Genomic DNA, 22,432 nt, shown 5'->3' on the forward strand with positions numbered 1-22,432 from the left:
AATGAGGGAATCCCGGGCCCTGTAGCGCCAGTGATCGGTGGAGGTGGCAGGATTCGGACCCCCACTGAACTGATACACAATCAATATTATATTAACAGAAAAAAAAACCTTTGACCTTTTTAGATGTCTTTTTTACAATATTGATGCCCTATGCTGCTATTTTTGTACCATTTTTGACCATGTTGTGTCGTCAGAGAGAAGATTCCCAGGAGAACCGGGCAAAACACCCATGTTGAGACTAATAATACTATTTACCTAGGTCATATCGGAGGAACGATAGAACATGTGAAATGAGACTTCCAGGTAAAAGCCATTCACAATTTTCAAAGAAAAACTCCCCCTGCACGTCCGCGAGGACGGCGCCGCAGCTCAGGAGGAAAAGCTGGATAAATAATAAGCAGCCGCTGCTGGTAATCTATGCAGCTGCTTATCTTGTCAACCGTAGAAGGTATTTTTCGGTACAAATATTTACACGATCGGTTTCAGAGCTGCTTCTCACGGAATTGGCGAGCGCATACTGTAATATTTCTTATAATTGCTAACAAAAACAGAAAGTCTCATTCCGTTTTTATAGTGCATTGCAAAAGTATTAAAACCCTTGAAGGGGGTTGACCAGGGTTCAAATCATGCCTATTTAATATAACAAACAAAACAAAAACAGCACCACACCCGTCCCCAGGTTGTGTGAAGTATTGCACCCAAACTCCATTCATTTTAGCTCAGTGCAGCAGACACAACCCACGGACAGGTGCGCGCAACGTTCTGTGGCCTCTACAGCTATTAGAAAATGTTGGGCCCCTTACAATTCGATGATTAGGGCCCCATGCAAATATTACCTTTGTCAGCCTAAAAAAGTATAGAATCTAAAATACACCAGGAAACCCAATGCATCCAACGCATGTTTCGCTAGAATACCCTCAGACAAAGCTTTTCGAGTGAAACATACAGTTTAGAAAATTCCCTCTGACAAAGCTTTTCAAGTGAAACGTGATGTTTTGTTAGAAAAGACCATCTGACAAAGCTTTTTTTAAGTGAAATGCATTGGGAGCAGTGGACCTTCTTTTAGGCTGCTCAGGTAGGTTGACATTTAAGCACCCTAGGTCTCAATGGTGTAACTAGAGTCCAATGAGCTCTAGCGCAAAATCTGGACCTGGGCCCCACCAGCATGTTGATCAGATGTATGTTCTAGATCTTATGAAGACATCCATGTTCACCCTCCAAGTAATAATGTCCCCAATCTTAGCTACTTTCTGTAAAAAATTACCTACCCCATGCTGGGCCCTTTCCTGTAATCATCTCCCTATTCTGGGCCATTTCTGTAATTACCACCCCCATCCTGGGCCCCTTCCTGTAATTATGCCCCCCATCTTGGGGCCATATCTAAATTTCACAAGGGGCTTTCAGGTTTTAATTCTGTAGACTATTTGTAAGAGTCTCCTACTTTATTGTACTAGTTATTATGAGTCATTCCAGTAGATCATTTTTAGGTGTACATTGCCCTTGTTTACACAGTTTGTCCCCTTTTTCAGCAGGTGCCCCATCACATTTTATCTTCTTTGACTTTATGTGGACTCCCCTATAGTGATATATATTATATACCGTATATATTCAAGCATAAGCCGACCCGAGTATAAGCCGAGGCACCTAATTTTGCCACATAAAATTTGGGTAGGCTTATTGACTCAACTATAAGCCGGGTATGTATTGTCCCCTCATGCCTATCCCCGTATGAGTGGTTCCCCCCATCCTGTCCTGCTCTGTGTGGCTCCCCCTGTTGTATGCATGGCTTCCCTATCCCACCCTTGTATGCATGGCTCCCCTGTCTCATCCTGTATGCATGGCTCGGCTCCCCCAGTCCCATCCTTGTATGCTTGGCTCCCCCGGTTCAATCTTGTATGCTCGGCTCCCCAAGTCCCATCCTTGTATGCATGGCTTGGCTCCTCCGGTCCCATCCTTGTGTGCGCAGCGCCCCGGTCTCATCCTTGTATGTTCGGCTCCCCCAGTCCCATTTCTCTACACTCGGATCCCCCGGTCCCATCCTTGTATGCATGGCTCCCCCACCCTCCCCCGTCATACTCACCGTCCTCGCATCTCCATTGTCCCGGTGAGGCAATTCTTCCTGTGCTGAACATTGCGCTCACGTGGTACCCCTCATTAAGGTCATGAACATGCACTCCACGCCTATGGGAGTGGAGTCGCGTCCATATTCATGACCTTAATGAGCAGTACCACGTGACCACTGATCACAGGAACAGGAAAGAGCTGCCGGCGCCGGGTCAGAGATGCAGGGACGAAGATGCAGCAATGGAGGGTGAGTAGTGATGTCTTCTGGAAGCGGGTGGCTGCAGCTTTCACTGTGCTACAACCACCGACTCCCTGCTCCCCTTCCCCCGCCGGCTTTCTGGACCATGACTCGTGTATAAGCCCAGGGGGCATTTTCAGCCACAAAATGTGCTAAAAATCTCAGCTTATACACTAGTATATATGGTATATCTTGTGAGAGTGTGAAATATCTTGTGAGAGTCTCACTGGTAAAATACTGGAGGGGAGATATGTGTCACTAATGATACTAGCCTCAGTGATATGAACCCAGAAGTTTGCTCCAGCATGTTAAGTGCTGAGAGGGGTTAGTCAGTTATAATAGGACTGGATTTTGGTGAACAGCTGAAGAGTGGGTGGGAGGCTGTCCACTGTATCTCTACCCCAGGGTGTAGTCCAAAAGGTAAATGTGAAACCTTTGGATTCTTTCAGTGGTCGGTGTGTCTGGAGATGAGATCTCCAGAGCTGTGCTCATGTTAAAGAGAGCTGAACCTTGTTTTTTTTTCCCTAAACGAGTACACCCCACAGCCACACAGACTGTACTGTATGTTATTTAGTTTTTCCCGGTATGCCAGAAGAGCTGTATATGTTTTACCTAATATTGGACTGGTTTATGAAGCACTCTTTTTAATAAACCAGCGGAAAACTTAAATAGAAAGCGTTCCTGTGACTACCTTTTTGAGCAGCTGAGTGAGCCGATCTACCACAATATAAATATATTTATATATAAACCTTTACCGATCAGTGGTCATTTCACAACCTGTTTACACAGGCAGACCAAAGTAAACGACGAGCAAAAGCGATCAGTAACAGATTGTTCAGTGCACATTGTCCTAAGCAGTGCAAGTCCTGATTACACGGGATGATGCGCTGCTTGAAAACACTGAACTTTTGTGCGGAGCAGAAGATCATTACACTCGATGAACAAGCCTTTGTTTTAGCTAGTCAAGTGATCAGCAGCCTGTTTACACTGAAAGATTATTGTGAAATGAGCGATAATCTTGTAAGCAAAATGTAGCTTTATTCCCCCACAATTAGATCCTCCTCCTCTTCATATACAGCCCTTAAAGGATCTACCTTCACACCACACTTCCACCTCCAAAAGTGATGTGTAAAGAAGACGTTATTCTTACCCATTATTTACAGCTTGTCATTCCCTTATAGCAAAGAAATTAATATTAAAGGGGTTGTCGTCTGTTCTTTCCTCAGGACTGCCCCATCCTGGTTTGCGTAGAGGAGTGGTGGACTCCTGCAGATTGACAGGTTGTTCCTGACACTGGTGCAAACTGAAAGATCTCTTATGCCTCTACAGCATAGAAGGAGCACTTCAGATTGGCACTTGCTTGTTCTAAGGGCTCTTTCGCACAACCTGATATTTCCGTTACCGAAAAAACCATATCCGTGTCCGTGTGTCTGTGTGTTTATAATACGTGTGGCAAATGTGTGCCGCATCAGTATCACACGTACCAGCACCTAGGAATCAGCGGTATTGTTTACGCTGTATCCCAGCACCGGGTGCTGAAGGCAGCTCTCATTATTGTCTAATGCTCCTGTGGAGCGCCCTCAAGGGCAGCGGGGTACTCGGTACCGGGTCCTTCGGTTCTCGGGGGAATGTCACGGTGGCTGACCCGGTCCGTGGCCTGTGGGACGTCCATGTAAAAGGGGAAAGGTCTTTAAAGGGAATGTTTGTGACGCCACCTGTGGTATTCGGTCAGGGTGACCGACGCTGTTTTAAGGGGTCCGCTGGGGTGATGTTATGGCAGCTAGATGGTATACCTTCCCACAGGTGAAGTGTGTCCCCAGGGCTTCCCAGTGTGTAGGTGGTGGATGGTGTGAGGCGCAGTGAAGAACGAGGACACAAGGTTGCAGTCTCTTTACCTTTTACTGAAGGCTTCAGCATCCACAGTCCAGAGCACCGAATCACAGGGCAGGCCAGTTTGGAGGCAAATACAGAGTCCCTTTATCCAGGTGGAAATCAGTAGCCTTCCTCTAGCGCCTTGGTGCTGTAGTACCTTATTGCTGAGCTTCTCTAAGGTCCTCACACATGTTGTAGATGTTATTGATGTTATGTCTCTCTCTCTGTTCCCTAGATGGATAGGACAAACCCGTATGACCGGTGGCGTGAGGCTTTTTACAGGGACTCTATCATGCCCCGGCCTCTCGTGGGTGCCACCGTGCCTCCTGGGTGTGGAGCGGATCAGTAACGTGAAATTAGCTGTCCTGCCGGTCTCTGGAGCAAGGCATAAAGGACTGCTGCTCCCTCGGTGTGTAGGCTACCGGGATCCTGCGCCTCAGGTGGTGTTGCATTCACACTTTGTGCATGTAGATTTATGGAAGCACTGCTGCACCTTTTTGCCTCAGTAGATACTGCCATCATATATTGTCTTGGCATACATGGTGTTAAATGCCACTGTTTGATATTCTATGACGATGTATATAGGGAGTATAGTCAGGTTTCCATGCGCTCCATGTGGGTTGTGGGTTGTTCTACCCACCATTGCCTGTTTCCCTTGTCATTTGTTTCTTATATTTAATAAAATTTATATTTCTTATTAGATGGATTTTGTGCTCCATTTTTGAGTAGTTTCTTTGCTTTTATGGGCAGTATAGCTAGTACTGTTATGGTTGCACTGTGTATATCATTCTATGGGAACTATGGGTAGTACTGTTATTGGGGGCACTGTGTATATCATTCTATGGGCACTATAGCTAGTACTGTTATGGGGCACTGTGTATATCATTCTATGGGCACTATAGCTAGTACTGTTATGGAAACACTGTGTATATCATTCTATGGGCACTATAGCTAGTACTGTTATGGGGGCACTGTGTATATCATTCTATGGGCACTATAGATAGTACTGTTATGGGGGCACTGTGTATATCATTCTATGGGCACTATAGATAGTACTGTTATGGGGGCACTGTGTATATCATTCTATGGGCACTATGGGTAGTACTGTTATGGTTGCACTGTGTATATCATTCTATGGGCACTATAGCTAGTACTGTTATGGGGCACTGTGTATATCATTCTATGGGCACTATAGCTAGTACTGTTATGGGGCACTGTGTATATCATTCTATGGGCACTATAGCTAGTACTGTTATGGAAACACTGTGTATATCATTCTATGGGCACTATAGCTAGTACTGTTATGGGGGCACTGTGTATATCATTCTATGGGCACTATGGGTAGTACTGTTATGGGGGCACTGTGTATATCATTCTATGGGCACTATGGGTAGTACTGTTATGGTTGCACTGTGTATATCATTCTATGGGCACTATGGCTAGTACTGTTATGGAGACACTGCGTACATCATTGTATGGGCACTATAGCTAGTACTGTTATGGAAACACTGTGTACATCATTATATGGGCACTATAGCTAGTACTGTTATGGGGGCACTGTGTATATCATTCTATGGGCACTATGGGTAGTACTGTTATGGTTGCACTGTGTATATCATTCTATGGGAACTATGGGTAGTACTGTTATTGGGGGCACTGTGTATATAATTCTATGGGCACTATAGCTAGTACTGTTATGGGGCACTGTGTATATCATTCTATGGGCACTATGGCTAGTACTGTTATGGGTGCACTGTGTATATCATTCTATGGGCACTATAGCTAGTACTGTTATGGGGCACTGTGTACATCATTCTATGGGCACTATAGCTAGTACTGTTATGGGTGCACTGTGGATATCATTCTATGGGCACTATAGCTAGTACTGTTATGGAAACACTGTGTATATCATTCTATGGGCACTATAGCTAGTACTGTTATGGGGGCACTGTGTATATCATTCTATGGGCACTATAGCTAGTACTGTTATGGGGCACTGTGTATATCATTCTATGGGCACTATAACTAGTACTGGTATGGAAACACTGTGTATATCATTCTATGGGCACTATAGCTAGTACTGTTATGGGGGCACTGTGTATATCATTCTATGGGCACTATAGCTAGTACTGTTATGGGGGCACTGTGTATATCATTCTATGGGCACTATGGGTAGTACTGTTATGGTTGCACTGTGTATATCATTCTATGGGCACTATAGCTAGTACTGTTATGGAAACACTGTGTACATCATTATATGGGCACTATAGCTAGTACTGTTATGGGGGCACTGTGTATATCATTCTATGGGCACTATGGGTAGTACTGTTATGGTTGCACTGTGTATATCATTCTATGGGAACTATGGGTAGTACTGTTATTGGGGGCACTGTGTATATAATTCTATGGGCACTATAGCTAGTACTGTTATGGGGCACTGTGTATATCATTCTATGGGCACTATGGCTAGTACTGTTATGGGTGCACTGTGTATATCATTCTATGGGCACTATAGCTAGTACTGTTATGGGGCACTGTGTACATCATTCTATGGGCACTATAGCTAGTACTGTTATGGGTGCACTGTGTATATCATTCTATGGGCACTATGGGTAGTACTGTTATGGAGGCACTGTGTATATCATTCTATGGGCACTATGGGTAGTACTGTTATTGGGGGCACTGTGTATATCATTCTATGGGCACTATAGCTAGTACTGTTATGGAAACACTGTGTATATCACTCTATGGGCACTATAGCTAGTACTGTTATGGGTGCACTGTGTATATCATTCTATGGGCACTATAGCTAGTACTGTTATTGGGGGCACTGTGTATATCATTCTATGGGCACTATAGCTAGTACTGTTATGGGGCACTGCGTATATCATTCTATGGGCACTATGGGTAGTACTGTTATGGGTGCACTGTGTATATCACTCTATGGGCACTATGGGTAGTACCGTTATGGAGACACTGCATATATCATTCTATGGGCACTATGGGTAGTACTGTTATTGGGGGCACTGTGTATATCATTCTATGGTCACTATGGGTAGTACTGTTATTGGGGACACTGTGCATATAATTCTATGGGCACTATAGATAGTACTGTTATGGGTGCACTGTGTATATCATTCTATGGGCACTACGGATAGTACTGTTATGGGGGCACTGTGTATATCATTCTATGGGCACTATGGCTAGTACTGTTATGGAGACACTGCGTACATCATTCTATGGGCACTATGGGTAGTACTGTTATGGGGGCACTGTGTATATCATTCTATGGGCACTATGGGTAGTACTGTTATGGGTACACTGTGTATATCATTCTATGGGCACTATGGGTAGTACTGTTATGGGTACACTGTGTATATCATTCTATGGGCACTATAGCTAGTACTGTTATGGAGACACTGCGTACTTCATTCTATGGGCACTATGGCTAGTACTGTTATGGAGACACTGTGTACATCATTCTATGGGCACTATAGCTAGTACTGTTATGGAGACACTGCGTACTTCATTCTATGGGCACTATGGCTAGTACTGTTATGGAGACACTGTGTACATCATTCCATGAGCACTATAGCTAGTACTGTTATGGAGACACTGCGTACTTCATTCTATGGGCACTATAGCTAGTACTGTTATGGAGACACTGCGTACATCATTCTATGGGCACTATAGCTAGTACTGGTATGGGGGCACTGTGTATATCATTCTATGGGCACTATAGCTAGTACTGTTATGGGGGCACTGTGTACATCATTCTATGGGCACTATGGGTAGTACTGTTATTGGGGGCACTGTGTATATAATTCTATGGGCACTATAGCTAGTACTGTTATGGGTGCACTGTGTATATCATTCCATGAGCACTATAGCTAGTACTGTTATGGAGACACTGCATAGTTCATTCTATGGGCACTATAGCTAGTACTGTTATGGAGACACTGCGTACTTCATTCTATGGGCACTATAGCTAGTACTGTTATGGAGACACTGCATAGTTCATTCTATGGGCACTATGGCTAGTACTGTTATGGAGACACTGCGTACATCATTCTATGGGCACTATAGCTAGTACTGTTATTGGGGGCACTGTGTATATCACTCTATGGGCACTATAGCTAGTACTGTTATTGGGGGCACTGTGTATATCATTCTATAGGCACTATAGCTAGTACTGTTATGGAGACACTGCGTACATCATTCTATGGGCACTATGGCTAGTACTGTTATGGGGGCACTGTGTATATCACTCTATGGGCACTATAGCTAGTACTGTTATGGGGGCACTGTGTATATCACTCTATGGGCACTATAGCTAGTACTGTTATTGGGGGCACTGCGTACATCATTCTATGGGCACTATAGCTAGTACTGTTATGGAAACACTGCGTACATCATTCTATGGGCACTATGGCTAGTACTTTTATGGGGGCACTGTGTATATCATTTCATGGGCACTATAGCTAGTACTTTTATGGGGGCACTGTGTATATCATTCTATGGGCACTATAGCTAGTCCTCTTATGGGGGCACTGTGTATATCATGCTATGGGCACTATAGCTAGTACTGTTATTGGGGGCACTCTGTATATCATTTCATGGGCACTATAGCTAGTACTGTTTTGGGGGCACTGTGTATATCATTCTATGGGCACTATAGCTATTCCTCTTATGAGGGCACTGTGTATATCATTCTATGGGCACTATAGGTAGTACTTTTATGGGGGCACTGTGTACATCATTCTATGGGCACTATGGGTAGTACTGTTATGGAGACACTGCGTACATCATTCTATGGGCACTATGGGTAGTACTTTTATGGAGGCACTGTGTATATCATTTCATGGGCACTATAGCTAGTACTTTTCTGGGGGCACTGTATATATGAATGTCCCCTATAGAAGGACGTCACTGTGCTACAATCCTCCCCCCATCTCTGACTACAGCGGATCAGTAGATATCCATCACCGCCCGATCAGACGGCTGCCATCTCACAGTGACAGCTCCGTCCCGGCCTCAGTTCTCTCTCATATCCCTTCCCTCCTCACAGTCTCAGTGATACATTGCAATATGAGAAATTAATTTGGCGCCGTCCGGCCTCTCATATCATCATGATTGATAAATTTAGATGACTGATAGATCTGAAGGATCGCGCCTCCTAATTGAATCCTAGAAACTATTTTGCACTCGTTCTCCTCTTGAAAGCTAATTTAGCAATAAATAACCGAATCAGGAAATCGACAGCAGAAAATTGAACAATCTGCTGTGACAATTTCAAACAATCCGCGGTAAACTGTTATTGATATAATGATGACGAGGCGACAAACACAACAATTTATGAGCGTAATAAACTCTGCTATCTTTACTTTATTACTTTTTTTTTTTTTTGCTTTGTCTCTTTTGGTGGTGAGCAGATATTATGACAACCCGTGTTACAATTTATGCTATAGGCAGAGGAATGACCTTTACTGTCCCCTCTGCCGACCAGATGGAGGGCATACATGGCAATTCATCATCTTCCAGGGGGTAAGGTGTGGGGTCAAAATCATAAAATCCCAGGGTGGCGGAGATTAAGGATGGTCATACATGACTGGAAAGAGACAGACTGTGAAAATTCCCTTGAGTGTATATGTCTTAAAGGGCCCTTCCCCCCCAAATAATATAAGTATGGATACTGATTGATAGGCCCTTTGAAGAATAGCTAAAATGTATTTTTTGCTTTATGATTTTTTCCAACTTAGAAAGTTATGAAACTTTGTAATAGGAAAGTTATATATCTTGGTACCGTGTTAGCCAGTAGATAGAAAAATATTTAGAATTGAGAGTCCTCAGTGGTTGATACCTTTTAATGGCTAACTGAAAAGATGAGAACAAATTGCAAGCTTTCGAGACTACACAGGTCTCTTCATCAGTCATAGACTAATACAAATTCTGAAGAATCACATATTTATGTACAATACAGCCCAGAATAATGCCATAGATAAGACGTGAAGCAGAATTACATTCTGTGGGGGATAAACAGTTGCGTCCATAAATACTGGAACAGTTCATAGATAAGGATTAGGAAGTCTTAATGTTTTATGGTCCTCTGAATGGGTCTGGTACTGTGTTATGATGCCCCCACACGATCTGAAGAGCAAATTCCTTAATTGATGTAAAAAGACATAAATCCATGCGACACACTCAGTGCAGGAATTAATGTGTTGCATGGATTTATGTCTTTTTACATCAATTAAGGAATTTACTCCTCAGACCGTGTGGGGGCATCATAACACAGTACCAGACCCATTTAGAGGACCATAAAACATTAAGACTTCCTTATCTATGAACTGTTCCAATATTTGTGGACACAACTGTTTATCACTCACTTCCCATCACCTGTCTTATCTATGGCATTATTTCTGGGCTTTATTGTTCATAAATATGTGATTCTTCAGAATTTCTTTTAGTCTTTGCCTGATGAAGAGACCTGTGTAGTCTCGAAAGCTTGCAATTTGTTACTATCTTTTTAGTTAGCCATTAAAAGGTATCAACCACTGACGACTCTCAATTAGAACCTTTGTAAATCAGTTTAATAGGGAATATGTCTTCACTTCTATACATATTGTTTATATTTGGCATCCAAATACCAGCTTTTCCCTATTTGCCTACATTTGGAGTACAGCTGATGGCAGTGAAAAAGTCAGTCGCACTTGTCTCCCCCTCTGAGTGTTGTGCTTGGGGCTCGTGCACAAGATTTTCTCTTACAAGTGCTATCGGTACTGTGCAAAATTAGCAATGCAAGTCTATGGGTCCGTGAAAAAAAATCGAAGAGCTGGAGGGATGAAATTTTCATGGACTGACAGAAAGGAGGAATTTTTTTTTCTTTCCTTGCCTGAGAAAAATTGATGCCACTCTGATCAGCTGATGACTGTAAGAAAAGAGAAAGTGGAGAAACTTTTTTTTTTGTACCACACTGGGATTAAACTCTGATCAGAGTCTGATCCAATTAATACATGAGAAAATCAGACATCTGAACGAGGCTTAAGGGAGACACGGGTGCTGAGTTGACCTTTTCACTGCCATCATCTGTACTCCAAATCTTACTAAAGGAAGGCAAATAGACTGGGGAAAAGCAAAGGCTGGGAAGCCATCTACCTGCATTTTTTTTCAGGAATAAAAATAAAGTAATTTCCAAAGTTTGCTAACTTTCCAAGTGGGACAAAATTATTAAAATAAAAGAAATAAAAGAAGGAAAAGTTACTTTTTTTGCATCATTGAAGATTCAGGAGTCAACCAATCTAGGCACTGGAATATCCGATTTTATATTTGTATTCTTCTGAATCTTTAAGGGCTCATTCACATTTCAGTTTTTTGGGTACTAGAGCCATCGATGTTTTACACAGATAGCACTCAGACTAATAATAGTCTATAGGGCTGTTCACTAGTAAGTGATTTTATGCAGATCGAGTGGTCAGGGCAAAATCACGGAGACATGTCCAATATTTATTTATTTAATTTACTCTTTTATATAGCGCCGGGATGTCAAAGGCAAACATACAGAGGGTGGAAAATGGAAAAACTAGGAAAACGCCGCAGGGCAACAAGTATACAGAGTCCTCCATACAGTGTAATGGGCCCCACATAGTCATCCATTCAGAATAATGAACCCCACATAGTCCTCCATACAAAATAATGGGCTCCACATAGTCCTCCATACAGTATAATGGGCCCCACATAGTCCTCCATAGAGTGTAATGGGCATCACTTAGTAATCTATTTAGAATAATGAGCCCCACATAGCCCTCCATAAAGTATTTTGGACCCCACATAGTCCTCCATACAGAATAATGGGCTCCACATAGTCCTCCATAAAGTATAATGGGCCCACATAGTCCTCTATACAGAATAAAAAACCCCACATAGTCCTCCATACAGTATAATGGACCCCACATAGTCCTCCATACAGAATAATGGGCCACACATAGGTCTCCATACAGAATAATGGGCCACACCTAGTCCTCCATACATAATATTGGGCCCCACATAGTTTTAAATACAGAATAATGGGCCACACATAGTCCTCTATACAGAATAATGGGCCCCACATAGTCCTCCATACAGAATAATGGGCCCCACATAGTCCTCCATACAGAATAATGGGCCCCACATAGTTCTCTATACTGTATTATGCGCCCCACACAGTACTCTAATACCGAATAATGGACCCCACAAAGTCCTCCATAGAGAATAATGGCCCCTCATAGGGAGTGGCGGTTCTGGTGTCGCAGGCCAAATAAAACCCTCTTGCAGGCCAGATACAGCCCATCAGCCAGTGTTTCACATGCATGGCATAGCGCCATGAATTCCACAGTGATTGATCCAACTATAGGAACAAACGCAACAACGAAAGTCTATGGGTCCGTGAAAAGAATCCAAGCTGAGCATTCCTGTGTAACTTGAAGCTCATAGACCCTTATGCAAAATCTCCAACAGGGCCACGACGTACCAAGGGTAGTCAATAGTAATAGTCTTTTCATATGAGCCAAAGGGACCATTTGCACCTCCCTAGACTCCAAGTCCTGAGGGCGACTTCATCCCTTGCATGTGCGGATTACTCAAAAGTAGTCCCTTACTTTACTAGGTCTTGTCAATAAAACGCAGTAGAAAAAAACAAGAGATGTTGGGAAATGATTGTGGAGGCACGAAGGGATGTAGCTACGGTATGAGGATAAATAGTTTGCATAGTATGGTGTTTGTCTCCATTATCGCTGTTATTGCAACTGCCATCCATCTGTCTTCTCAGTGCTTTCTGGCAAGTCACCCATGGAGCAGTGACTGCAAACTCATGCAGCGTCACCGTGTACCTCGCTGCCAGTCAGCAAGAGCAAGAGCCTCGTATAAGTGTACGGAGCACCAAACCATGTAGGAATACGTGAAGGTTATATAATAGGATGGCAGAAAGAAGCGAGGGCAGCGGTGGTGATCATCTGTACAGGCAGGCAGACCTCCTGTCTGGTTCATCCCCTGCGAGAAGGGTCCTCAGGCTGGAGATATCATGGGCGAGTGCAGCGGTGGTGATCATCTGTACAGGCAGACAGACAGACCTCCTGTCTGGTTCATCCCCTGCGAGAAGGGTCCTCAGGCTGGAGATATCATGGGTTACATAAGCTTAGGCAGAGATAATACCAATCCAGATAACTGACCGAGAAATGTGGACAGATAGGACATCTCTCCTGAGATCTCACTCCAAGATTAATCCTCTTGAGACTTTCTTAGGCTAGGTTCACACAAAGTTTTTTGACTTGGATTTTGAAGCAGGTCTACATACTGAGTGAATTGGTAAGACTCAGATTCCCCCCAAATCAATCTTTCTCCAGAGCAATGTAACGGTCACCATTACCTACGGTGGCGCAGAAGAAATGCCCAACCAAGTGACTGGCGCACTTCTACATTAGGCGTTTTGGTAGGACAGGCTTAAACACAGGGAAGTCTTTCATAGACTCATTGTAGGAATTTTAAGACAGGGTATGGAGCCTACAAACTTTTTGGTGGTCGAGATCCCTAATCCTGGCTTAAGGGCTGCTCTACATAAATGTAGTACTTGTGAGATAGTGACAGAACAGGTGGTGGAGAATGTGATATTTCCCCAAGATTCTCATCCAGGAATAACTGGGTGAAGTATAAAAAATCCGGTAAAGCTGGATATACCTAGCACAGTATAGTTTGCTAAGGGCTTGAGTAATTTTATGGCCTGGATTTTTATGCAATGATTAACAAGTTGGTAGCGGACCTGTCATGTCCTTCGTGACCTGTATTTCACCAGTGTTACGGCCATTTTCCAAAGTGTCCCAGGAGCCATTTTACAACATGACAACCTGAGGCCTCTGGTGCTACTGTGAGTAACCTGCGTGGCCTAAACATGCTACCTTGGCCTGCAGAGTCTCCAGACATGTCTCCCATCAAGCACATCTGGGACGACAATGGTTGGCAAATGCACAGGGAGCTGTCAGCGGCGGATCTTGATGATTTTCGTGCCCAAGTGCATTCAGCATAGCAGAACCTTCCTCAGATGACCATTAATAACCTCACTGATAGCAGCCGAAGCTTTCAGGCCACGTGCACAGATTGCGGATTTTTCCAGACTGATTTTAGTAAATCCGCAGGTAATCCACACTGCAGAGTTCATGCGGAATTACCGCGGATTTACCGCAATTTTTTTGGTGGATTTGTGCGGATTCCACCTGCGGTTTTACACCTGCGGATTCCTATTATAGATCAGGTGTAAACCGCTGAGGAATACGCACAAAGAATTGACATGCTGTGGAACAAACAACACTACATTTCTGCGTGTTTTTTTCCGCAGCATGTGCACTGCGGATTTTGTTTTCCATAGGTTTACATTGTAACTCTAAACTCATGGAAAACTGCTACCAGGGGCGGACTGGCCCAGGTGGCAGGAATGCATATGCCCCCCGGGCCGGTGCCTAAGCAGCTGCACAGGGCCGCTGGAGGACTAGCAGTAGCAGTGATTGCAATACATAGCGCCACCTGTAGTGCACGGTGGCGTCATCCCGCTAGCAGCCTCAACATGTAGGCTGCAGGGGTATGTGATGAGCAGGCTCCTGTGCGGCGCTGCCACTCTGAGGGAGATAGCCAGCAGCAATCAAGATGAAAGGTCAGCATACCGGCATACCCGCCTGTGTGTGCATGGAGCTCCGGCTTCTCCTGCTCTTATCTGGTATCCCGGCAGAGAAGGAGAGACTGGGGAGGTGCCAGGACAGTGCAGAGCTGTGAGCAGGAGAAACTGAAGAGCTGCACAAGGACATCAGCCGCCCCCGCACCACAGAGGAGAGTGTGTGATGTGTGTGTGATGCTGCATGTGTGTCATGTGTGTATGAGGTATCTGGTGTGTATGTTATGGCTGCGTGTGTGTGATGGCTGCGTATGTGTGATGGCTGCTTGTGTGTGTGATGGTTACTTGTGTGTGTGATGGCTGCATGTGTGTGATGGCTGCATGTGTGTGATGTCTGCATGTGTGTGTGATGGCTGCGTGTGTGATGTCTGCATGTGTGTGATGGCTGCGTGTGTGTGATGGCTGCGTGTGTATGATGGCTGTGTGTGTGTGTGATGGCTGCGTGTGTGTGGGGCTGCTTGTGTGTGTGGTGGTTACTTGTGTGTGTGATGGCTGCGTGTGTGTGATGGCTGTGTGTGTGATGTCTGCATGTGTGTGTGATGGCTGCGTGTGTGTGATGTCTGCATGTGTGTGTGAGCTGCGTGTGTGTGATGTCTGCATATGTGTGTGATGGCTGCGTGTGTGTGATGGCTGCGTGTGTGTGATGGCTGTGTGTGTGTGATGGCTGCGTGTGTGTGTGATGATTACTTGTGTGTGTGATGGCTGCGTGTGTGTGATGGCTGTGTGTGTGATGTCTGTATGTGTGTGTGATGGCTGCGTGTGTGTGATGGCTGCGTGTGTGTGTGATGGCTGTGTGTGTGTGATGGCTGCGTGTGTGATGGCTGCGTGTGTGTGATGGCTGCGTGTGTGTGTGATGGCTGCGTGTGTGTGTGATGGCTGCGTGTGTGTGTGATGGCTGCGTGTGTATGATGGCTGTGTGTGTGTGATGGCTGCGTGTGTGTGTGGGGCTGCTTGTGTGTGTGATGGCTGCGTGTGTATGATGGCTGTGTGTGTGTGATGGCTGCGTGTGTGTGGGGCTGCTTGTGTGTGTGGTGGTTACTTGTGTGTGTGATGGCTGCGTGTGTGTGATGGCTGTGTGTGTGATGTCTGCATGTGTGTGTGATGGCTGCGTGTGTGTGATGTCTGCATATGTGTGTGATGGCTGTGTGTGTGATGTCTGCATGTGTGTGTGATGGCTGCGTGTGTGTGATGGCTGCATGTGTGTGATGCATTTGAGTCAGTGCTGCGTGTATGTGTGAGCTGTGTGTGTGTGATGCTGTGTGTGATGGCTGTGTGTGTGATGGCTGTGTGTGTGTGATGGCTGCGTGTGTGATGGCTGTGTGTGATGGCTGCGTGTGTGTGTGATGGCTGCGTGTGTGTGTGATGGCTGCGTGTGTGTGTGATAGCTGCGTGTGTGTGTGATGGCTGCATGTGTGTGTGTGATGGCTGCCTGTGTGTGATGGCTGCGTGTGTGATGCATTTGTGTCAGAGCTGCGTGTGTGTGTGTGAGCTGTGTGTGTGTGATGGCTGCGTGTGTGTGTGATGGCTGCGTGTGTGATGTCTGCATGTGCGTGATGGCTGCTTGTGTGTGTGATGGCTGCGTGTGTGTGTGATGTCTGCGTGTGTGTGTGATGGCTGCATGTGTGTGATGCATTTGAGTCAGTGCTGCGTGTATGTGTGAGCTGTGTGTGTGTGATGCTGTGTGTGATGGCTGTGTGTGTGATGGCTGTGTGTGTGTGATGGCTGCGTGTGTGATGGCTGTGTGTGATGGCTGCGTGTGTGTGTGATGGCTGCGTGTGTGTGTGATGGCTGCGTGTGTGTGTGATAGCTGCGTGTGTGTGTGATGGCTGCATGTGTGTGTGTGATGGCTGCCTGTGTGTGATGGCTGCGTGTGTGATGCATTTGTGTCAGAGCTGCGTGTGTGTGTGTGAGCTGTGTGATGGCTGCGTGTGTGTGTGATGGCTGCGTGTGTGATGTCTGCATGTGCGTGATGGCTGCTTGTGTGTGTGATGTCTGCGTGTGTGTGTGATGGCTGCGTGTGTGTGTGATGGCTGCATTTGTGCGTGATGGCTGCATGTGTGTGTGATGGCTGCGTGTGTGATGGCTGCGTGTGTGATGCATTTGTGTCAGAGCTGCGTGTGTGTGTGAGCTGCGTGTGTGTGATGGCTGTGTGTGTGTGTGATGGCTGCGTGTGTGATGGCTGCATGTGTGATGCATTTGTGTCAGAGCTGCGTGTGTGTGTGATGGCTGCTTGTGTGTGTGATGTCTGCGTGTGTGTGTGATGGCTGCGTGTGTGTGTGATGGCTGCGTGTGTGATGGCTGCGTGTGTGATGTCTGCGTGTGTGATGGCTGCGTGTGTGATGTCTGCGTGTGTGTGTGTGATGGCTGCTTGTGTGTGATGGCTGCGTGTGTGTGTGTGATGTCTGCGTGTGTGTGTGATGGCTGCGTGTGTGATGTCTGCGTGTGTGTGTGTGATGGCTGCTTGTGTGTGATGGCTGCGTGTGTGTGTGTGATGTCTGCGTGTGTGTGTGATGTCTGCGTGTGTGTGTGTGATGGCTGCTTGTGTGTGATGGCTGCGTGTGTGTGTGTGATGTCTGCGTGTGTGTGTGATGGCTGCGTGTGTGATGGCTGCATGTGTGATGCATTTGTGTCAGAGCTGCGTGTGTGTGTGATGGCTGCGTGTGTGTGTGATGGCTGCGTGTGTGATGTCTGCGTGTGTGTGTGTGATGGCTGCTTGTGTGTGATGGCTGCGTGTGTGTGTGTGATGTCTGCGTGTGTGTGTGATGTCTGCGTGTGTGTGTGTGATGGCTGCTTGTGTGTGATGGCTGCGTGTGTGTGTGTGATGTCTGCGTGTGTGTGTGATGGCTGCGTGTGTGATGGCTGCATGTGTGATGCATTTGTGTCAGAGCTGCGTGTGTGTGTGATGTCTGCGTGTGTGTGTGATGGCTGTGTGTGTGATGGCTGCATGTGTGATGCATTTGTGTCAGAGCTGCGTGTGTGTGTGATGGCTGCGTGTGTGTGTGATGGCTGCGTGTGTGATGTCTGCGTGTGTGTGTGTGATGGCTGCTTGTGTGTGATGGCTGCGTGTGTGTGTGTGATGTCTGCGTGTGTGTGTGATGGCTGCGTGTGTGAGCGCTATTAAAATATCAACCTGAGATTGACATGGAGGTTGTGTGACTACTAGGATTGGCGCAGAGTGCTCGCTAATCCAAGTCATCAATCTCATAGTTCTCAACATAGAGCATAACAAGGAAAGAAACATATGCAGAGCATTCCTACAGGACCTCCCAGGGTTGGGGGCGTTCAGAAGTTTTTAGAGATGCAGCCCCATTATTGATGTGCCGACTTTACCAAACATGTGCTATTAATCTGAATATATTAAACCCATACATGCGATTCTGTCTCCTCGTGTCAAAAAGATAAAAGCCTTCTGCTCAATGCTCAAAGATATAAGCCCAGGGACAAGCGGCATACTCGGAAACTGTATCATGACATATTGGCATTTCTTTAGAATACACACATGAAGCTAGAGATCTGAGATTCCAGCAACGTGTCAGGTATTTTACTGTGTGTTGATGTTTCAATGAAATCCTTGTCAGTAGGAGATCATCACTACAGGACTAGGTGGCTCGTGCCTCCTAGTCAACTGCTCTGTGTAACCCCGCCCCCAACACTGATTGGCAGATGTACTCAGAAAGCTGCCAATCAGTGGTGTGGGCGGGGTTATACGTAGCTCAGCATTCCGAGCACTGCCTGACCTGTAGCAGAGACATTCTATCACAACCGCTGCACCCAGTAAACAAAGTGAAACATCTCTGGAATCAGGGTCTCTGTCCTTACATCATGCTGCTGTCAGATTACCCGCGAGAAACCTGCTGATGGATTCCCTTCATGTTCCTACAATGAGTTTTCAGTGAGTTTTTCACGCTGCATATTTTGACTGAACAAAACATGAAGCATCTTACAGTCCAACGAAATGGATGGGATTTATAGAAATCTCATCCCCACTGTGCTTCTTTTTAACGCTGCTTAAAATGTATCGCGTACTTGAAATCCGCAACATAGTTTTTTGCTCAGATTTTCCCCATGGAATTACATTAAATGTGGAAAATATGCAGGAAAAAAATCTGCATATGAGTTTCTAATGTGTTTCTGCTTGTAATCAGCACATGACTGTATCAATAATATTTTTTTATTATTTATCAATAGTTGCTGAAAGCCATATCGCCTGCACTTACTATTGTCTCTTTTTTCCAAAAAATGGGTGCAATGGCAGAACTGAAAGCTGTAAGTTTCCCTAAGGGATCATACTCATCTACATGTAAAACAGATGAGTGCAATCCGCTAAAAAAAAAAAAAAAAATCGGATTGCACTCTGACTAATGTTAGTCAATGATTCCCTGTTCATCAATGATTTTTTTCACAGTTCGGATTGGACTATCGGATCCTGCAAGTGGCCACGTATATCAGACAAGACTGGTGCAAGTCAGTGAGTGTGAGAAAAAAAACAAACGACGCATGGATCATGCCTGTGCCATCCGATTTTTATGCACCATGGGAAACCCGACATTTCATCAGCCGAGTACAGTAAATTCACAGCGTCAGAATAGAATAGAATAAATATATCTACATAGAATACATAGATATACATGTTAGTGACATATATAATTAGTACAGTGCGTGTATAGTTTAATGTTTGTATTTAGGTAAAAAAATAAATAAATAAAAGGGAAAAAAAAGGAGTGGGATCCCCTAGTTTTTATTAACCAGCTGAGGGAAAGCCGACAGCTGGGGGCAGATGTTTATAGTCCGGGAAGGGGATAATAAACATGGAGCTTCCCAGGCTATTAATATCAGCTCACAGCTGTTTACTTAGCCTTTCCTGGTTGTTAACAAGGGGTGACCCCCCCCCAAAGAAATTAGAGGGGTCCTCCGTATAATTAATAACTAGCAAAGGCTAGGCAGACTGCAGGGGGCTGATATTAATAGCCTAGGAAGGTGCCATGTATATTGCCCCCCTCCCAGGCTAAGAACAACAGTCCTCAGCCACCCCAGAATTGGCACATCCATTAGATGCTCCAATTGTGGCGCTTAGCCTCTGCTTTTCCCACGTGCCCCGATGCGGTAGCGAGTGGGGTAATAGTATTGGGGTTACCCAATCAGTACCAAGGTTTTGCTATCTACATTAAGAGAAAAGGGAGCATTTTAAACTTTTTTTTATATACAGTATATATACAGTATATATTAGATTTTATTTTAATCTTTTTTTTTCTTTACATCATTAATTAGACTCCTTATGGGACTTAGACCTGCAATAGCTTGCAATATTGCAGAATTAGGGCAAGTGCATAGGATCATAGAATTTGTCATTTGAAAGAATCAGGACGACTATGCAAATGACACTCTGATCAAACTTTGATCATAGTGCGATCTGATTCTCTCCGATGAAGAGAAGATGGAGAAAAAAAGTCTCCATCTTCTTCATTGTGGGAGGGTGTGTAAATTGGACTGCACTCAAATGTCAGCTGAGTGCAGTCCATTGTTTTAAATGCACTCATTGACTTGCATGGCCGAGTGCGATCCGAATATTGGATCAAACTCGGTTATGCAGTGATTTTTTTCCTTGGTCAGTGTCTGTACGAGGAAAAATCAGACACGTGCAAAGCTCTATAGAATAACATTAATCCACGTGTGAGCTGATATTTTCTTGGATCACATTTGTACAGCAAATACGCTCTGCATCTGCATTTAACTATCCCCTATGAAGCACAACTATAGGCTGGACTTCAGAAGTAACATGGCAGACATAATTGTCTTCAGTGGGCCGCCATGAAGACACATAAGATTGTGTTGCGTGTGGGAGGGGGGAATAGTTGTCAAAAATAAAACCTACCCCTAAACTCTAAAGCCGCTAACCTCATAAATGTCGCTGTGTTGAAATCACAGCAATATAGCACAGTTGGCATCTTCGCTGTATAAAATGTGCTCAGCTATAGAGTTCGCCTTACACCGTAAATGTGCACGTGACGTAAATGTACGGCAAATGTCGCCAAGAGGTTAAAGTTTATGTGAGTTAGAGAAAAAGTTGAGAAAGCAGCCACCACCTATCCCATTAGGAAAAGCTGCAATCAATATTCATAGGATCTCCGCTTTGTATAGGTCACGGGAGGAGATTCCTGGAATTATCAGGTATTCATGGCATACCCTGCGGATATGCCACCAATATAACAAAAAAAATGAACATCCCTTTAATTCATGAATATCTAAGATATCTAGTTTCATTAATATATGAATATATACCATGTTTTATACGTAAATACTTGTGTCTATAATTTGGGCCATTTGGGTGTTGATTAGTGATGAGCGAGTATACTCGTTGCTCGGGTTTTCCAGAGCACGCTCGGGTGACCCCCGAGTATTTGTTAGTGTTCGGAGATTTAGTTTTCATCACCGCAGCTGAATGGTTTACAGCTACTAGCCAGCTTGAATACATGTGGGGGTTGCCTAGCAACCAGGCCACTCCCACATGTACTCAGGCTGGCTAGTAGCTGTAAATCATTCAGCTGCAGTGATGAAAACTAAATCTCCGAGCAGTCACAAATACTCGGAGATCACCCGAGCGTGCTCAGGAAAACCCGAGCAACGAGTATACTCGCTCATCACTAGTGTTGATGAGACAATCACATTATATTTGCTGCAGGACACACACACTACAATCAGTAGGGTCCGCTAGGCACTGTTGATGTCCGTCATGTACTTGATGCAAGACAGCTGCACTTAGCTCCTTACGAGAGGAGGAGGCCTGGAACTTTATTGACACTGATCGGTCATAGAAATCCTAAAAGTCAATACTGACCCTTTAAAGATCCTTCTCATATGACTTAGGGTAAACCAGAAACTATATTTGCAGACATGTTTCACGGTTTTTGCCCATCACCAGTGCAAGGCAAGAGAACTGGTTGGCTGAGTGAGATTCCTTTAACAGTGAACATAAGGGGTATTTTTTTTTTTCACGCTAACTTTATGTAAGGAGACATATAGGCCACGCTGTGAATTTTATTTTTTGTCTCCTATGGCAGAACAAAAGAAATTACAATTTTTAGCACAGACACAAGCATACAAGTAGTGTAATAAATACAGGCGGAACCAAAAGCTTTTGACGGTGACCTCGTAGTAAAAATTTTTTCTCGGCTGCTCAAGGTAAAACAGAACTACAATATAGGTGAAAACAGCAAAAGGGTACAAAAGTGATTCGGCAATCACTCACGTGCTGACACAGTCGGAGTTTATTTAAAGTGGGTTTTTTTGAACGTTTTTGAAACATACCGCTCCTTACCAAGAGAATAACAAACTGAACAACAAAGCTCAAAACTTACCACAAGGGAATAACAAACTTTGAAGCCGGGTTTGGCCACAAAGTGATCGTCTGATTTGAATGTGATCTTCACTTCATTTTTTTTCGATGTCACTCTTGGGGGCGCTTCTTTATGTCCACACCATCGCCCACGTACGACTGTGCTTGTTTCTGAAGCTTCTTCCACTTCCACAAAATCATACCTGAAAGTCAGTGGAGTATGTCAATGCCA

General features: G+C 44.8%; 1 protein-coding gene across 1 annotated transcript in view; it reads right to left on the reverse strand.

Moving 5' to 3' along the window:
- Positions 1–22,432, reverse strand: part of PDGFD (platelet derived growth factor D) — a 302,085-nt gene that overhangs the window by 134,431 nt on the left and 145,222 nt on the right. The window contains exon 3 of the mRNA XM_069759213.1: positions 22,223–22,403. Coding sequence (XP_069615314.1) covers positions 22,223–22,403 — 181 coding nt within the window. The remainder of the gene's footprint in view (positions 1–22,222; positions 22,404–22,432) is intronic.

The sequence above is a fragment of the Ranitomeya imitator genome, chromosome 3, assembly GCF_032444005.1.
Source record: "Ranitomeya imitator isolate aRanImi1 chromosome 3, aRanImi1.pri, whole genome shotgun sequence".
Lineage (NCBI taxonomy): Eukaryota > Metazoa > Chordata > Amphibia > Anura > Dendrobatidae > Ranitomeya > Ranitomeya imitator.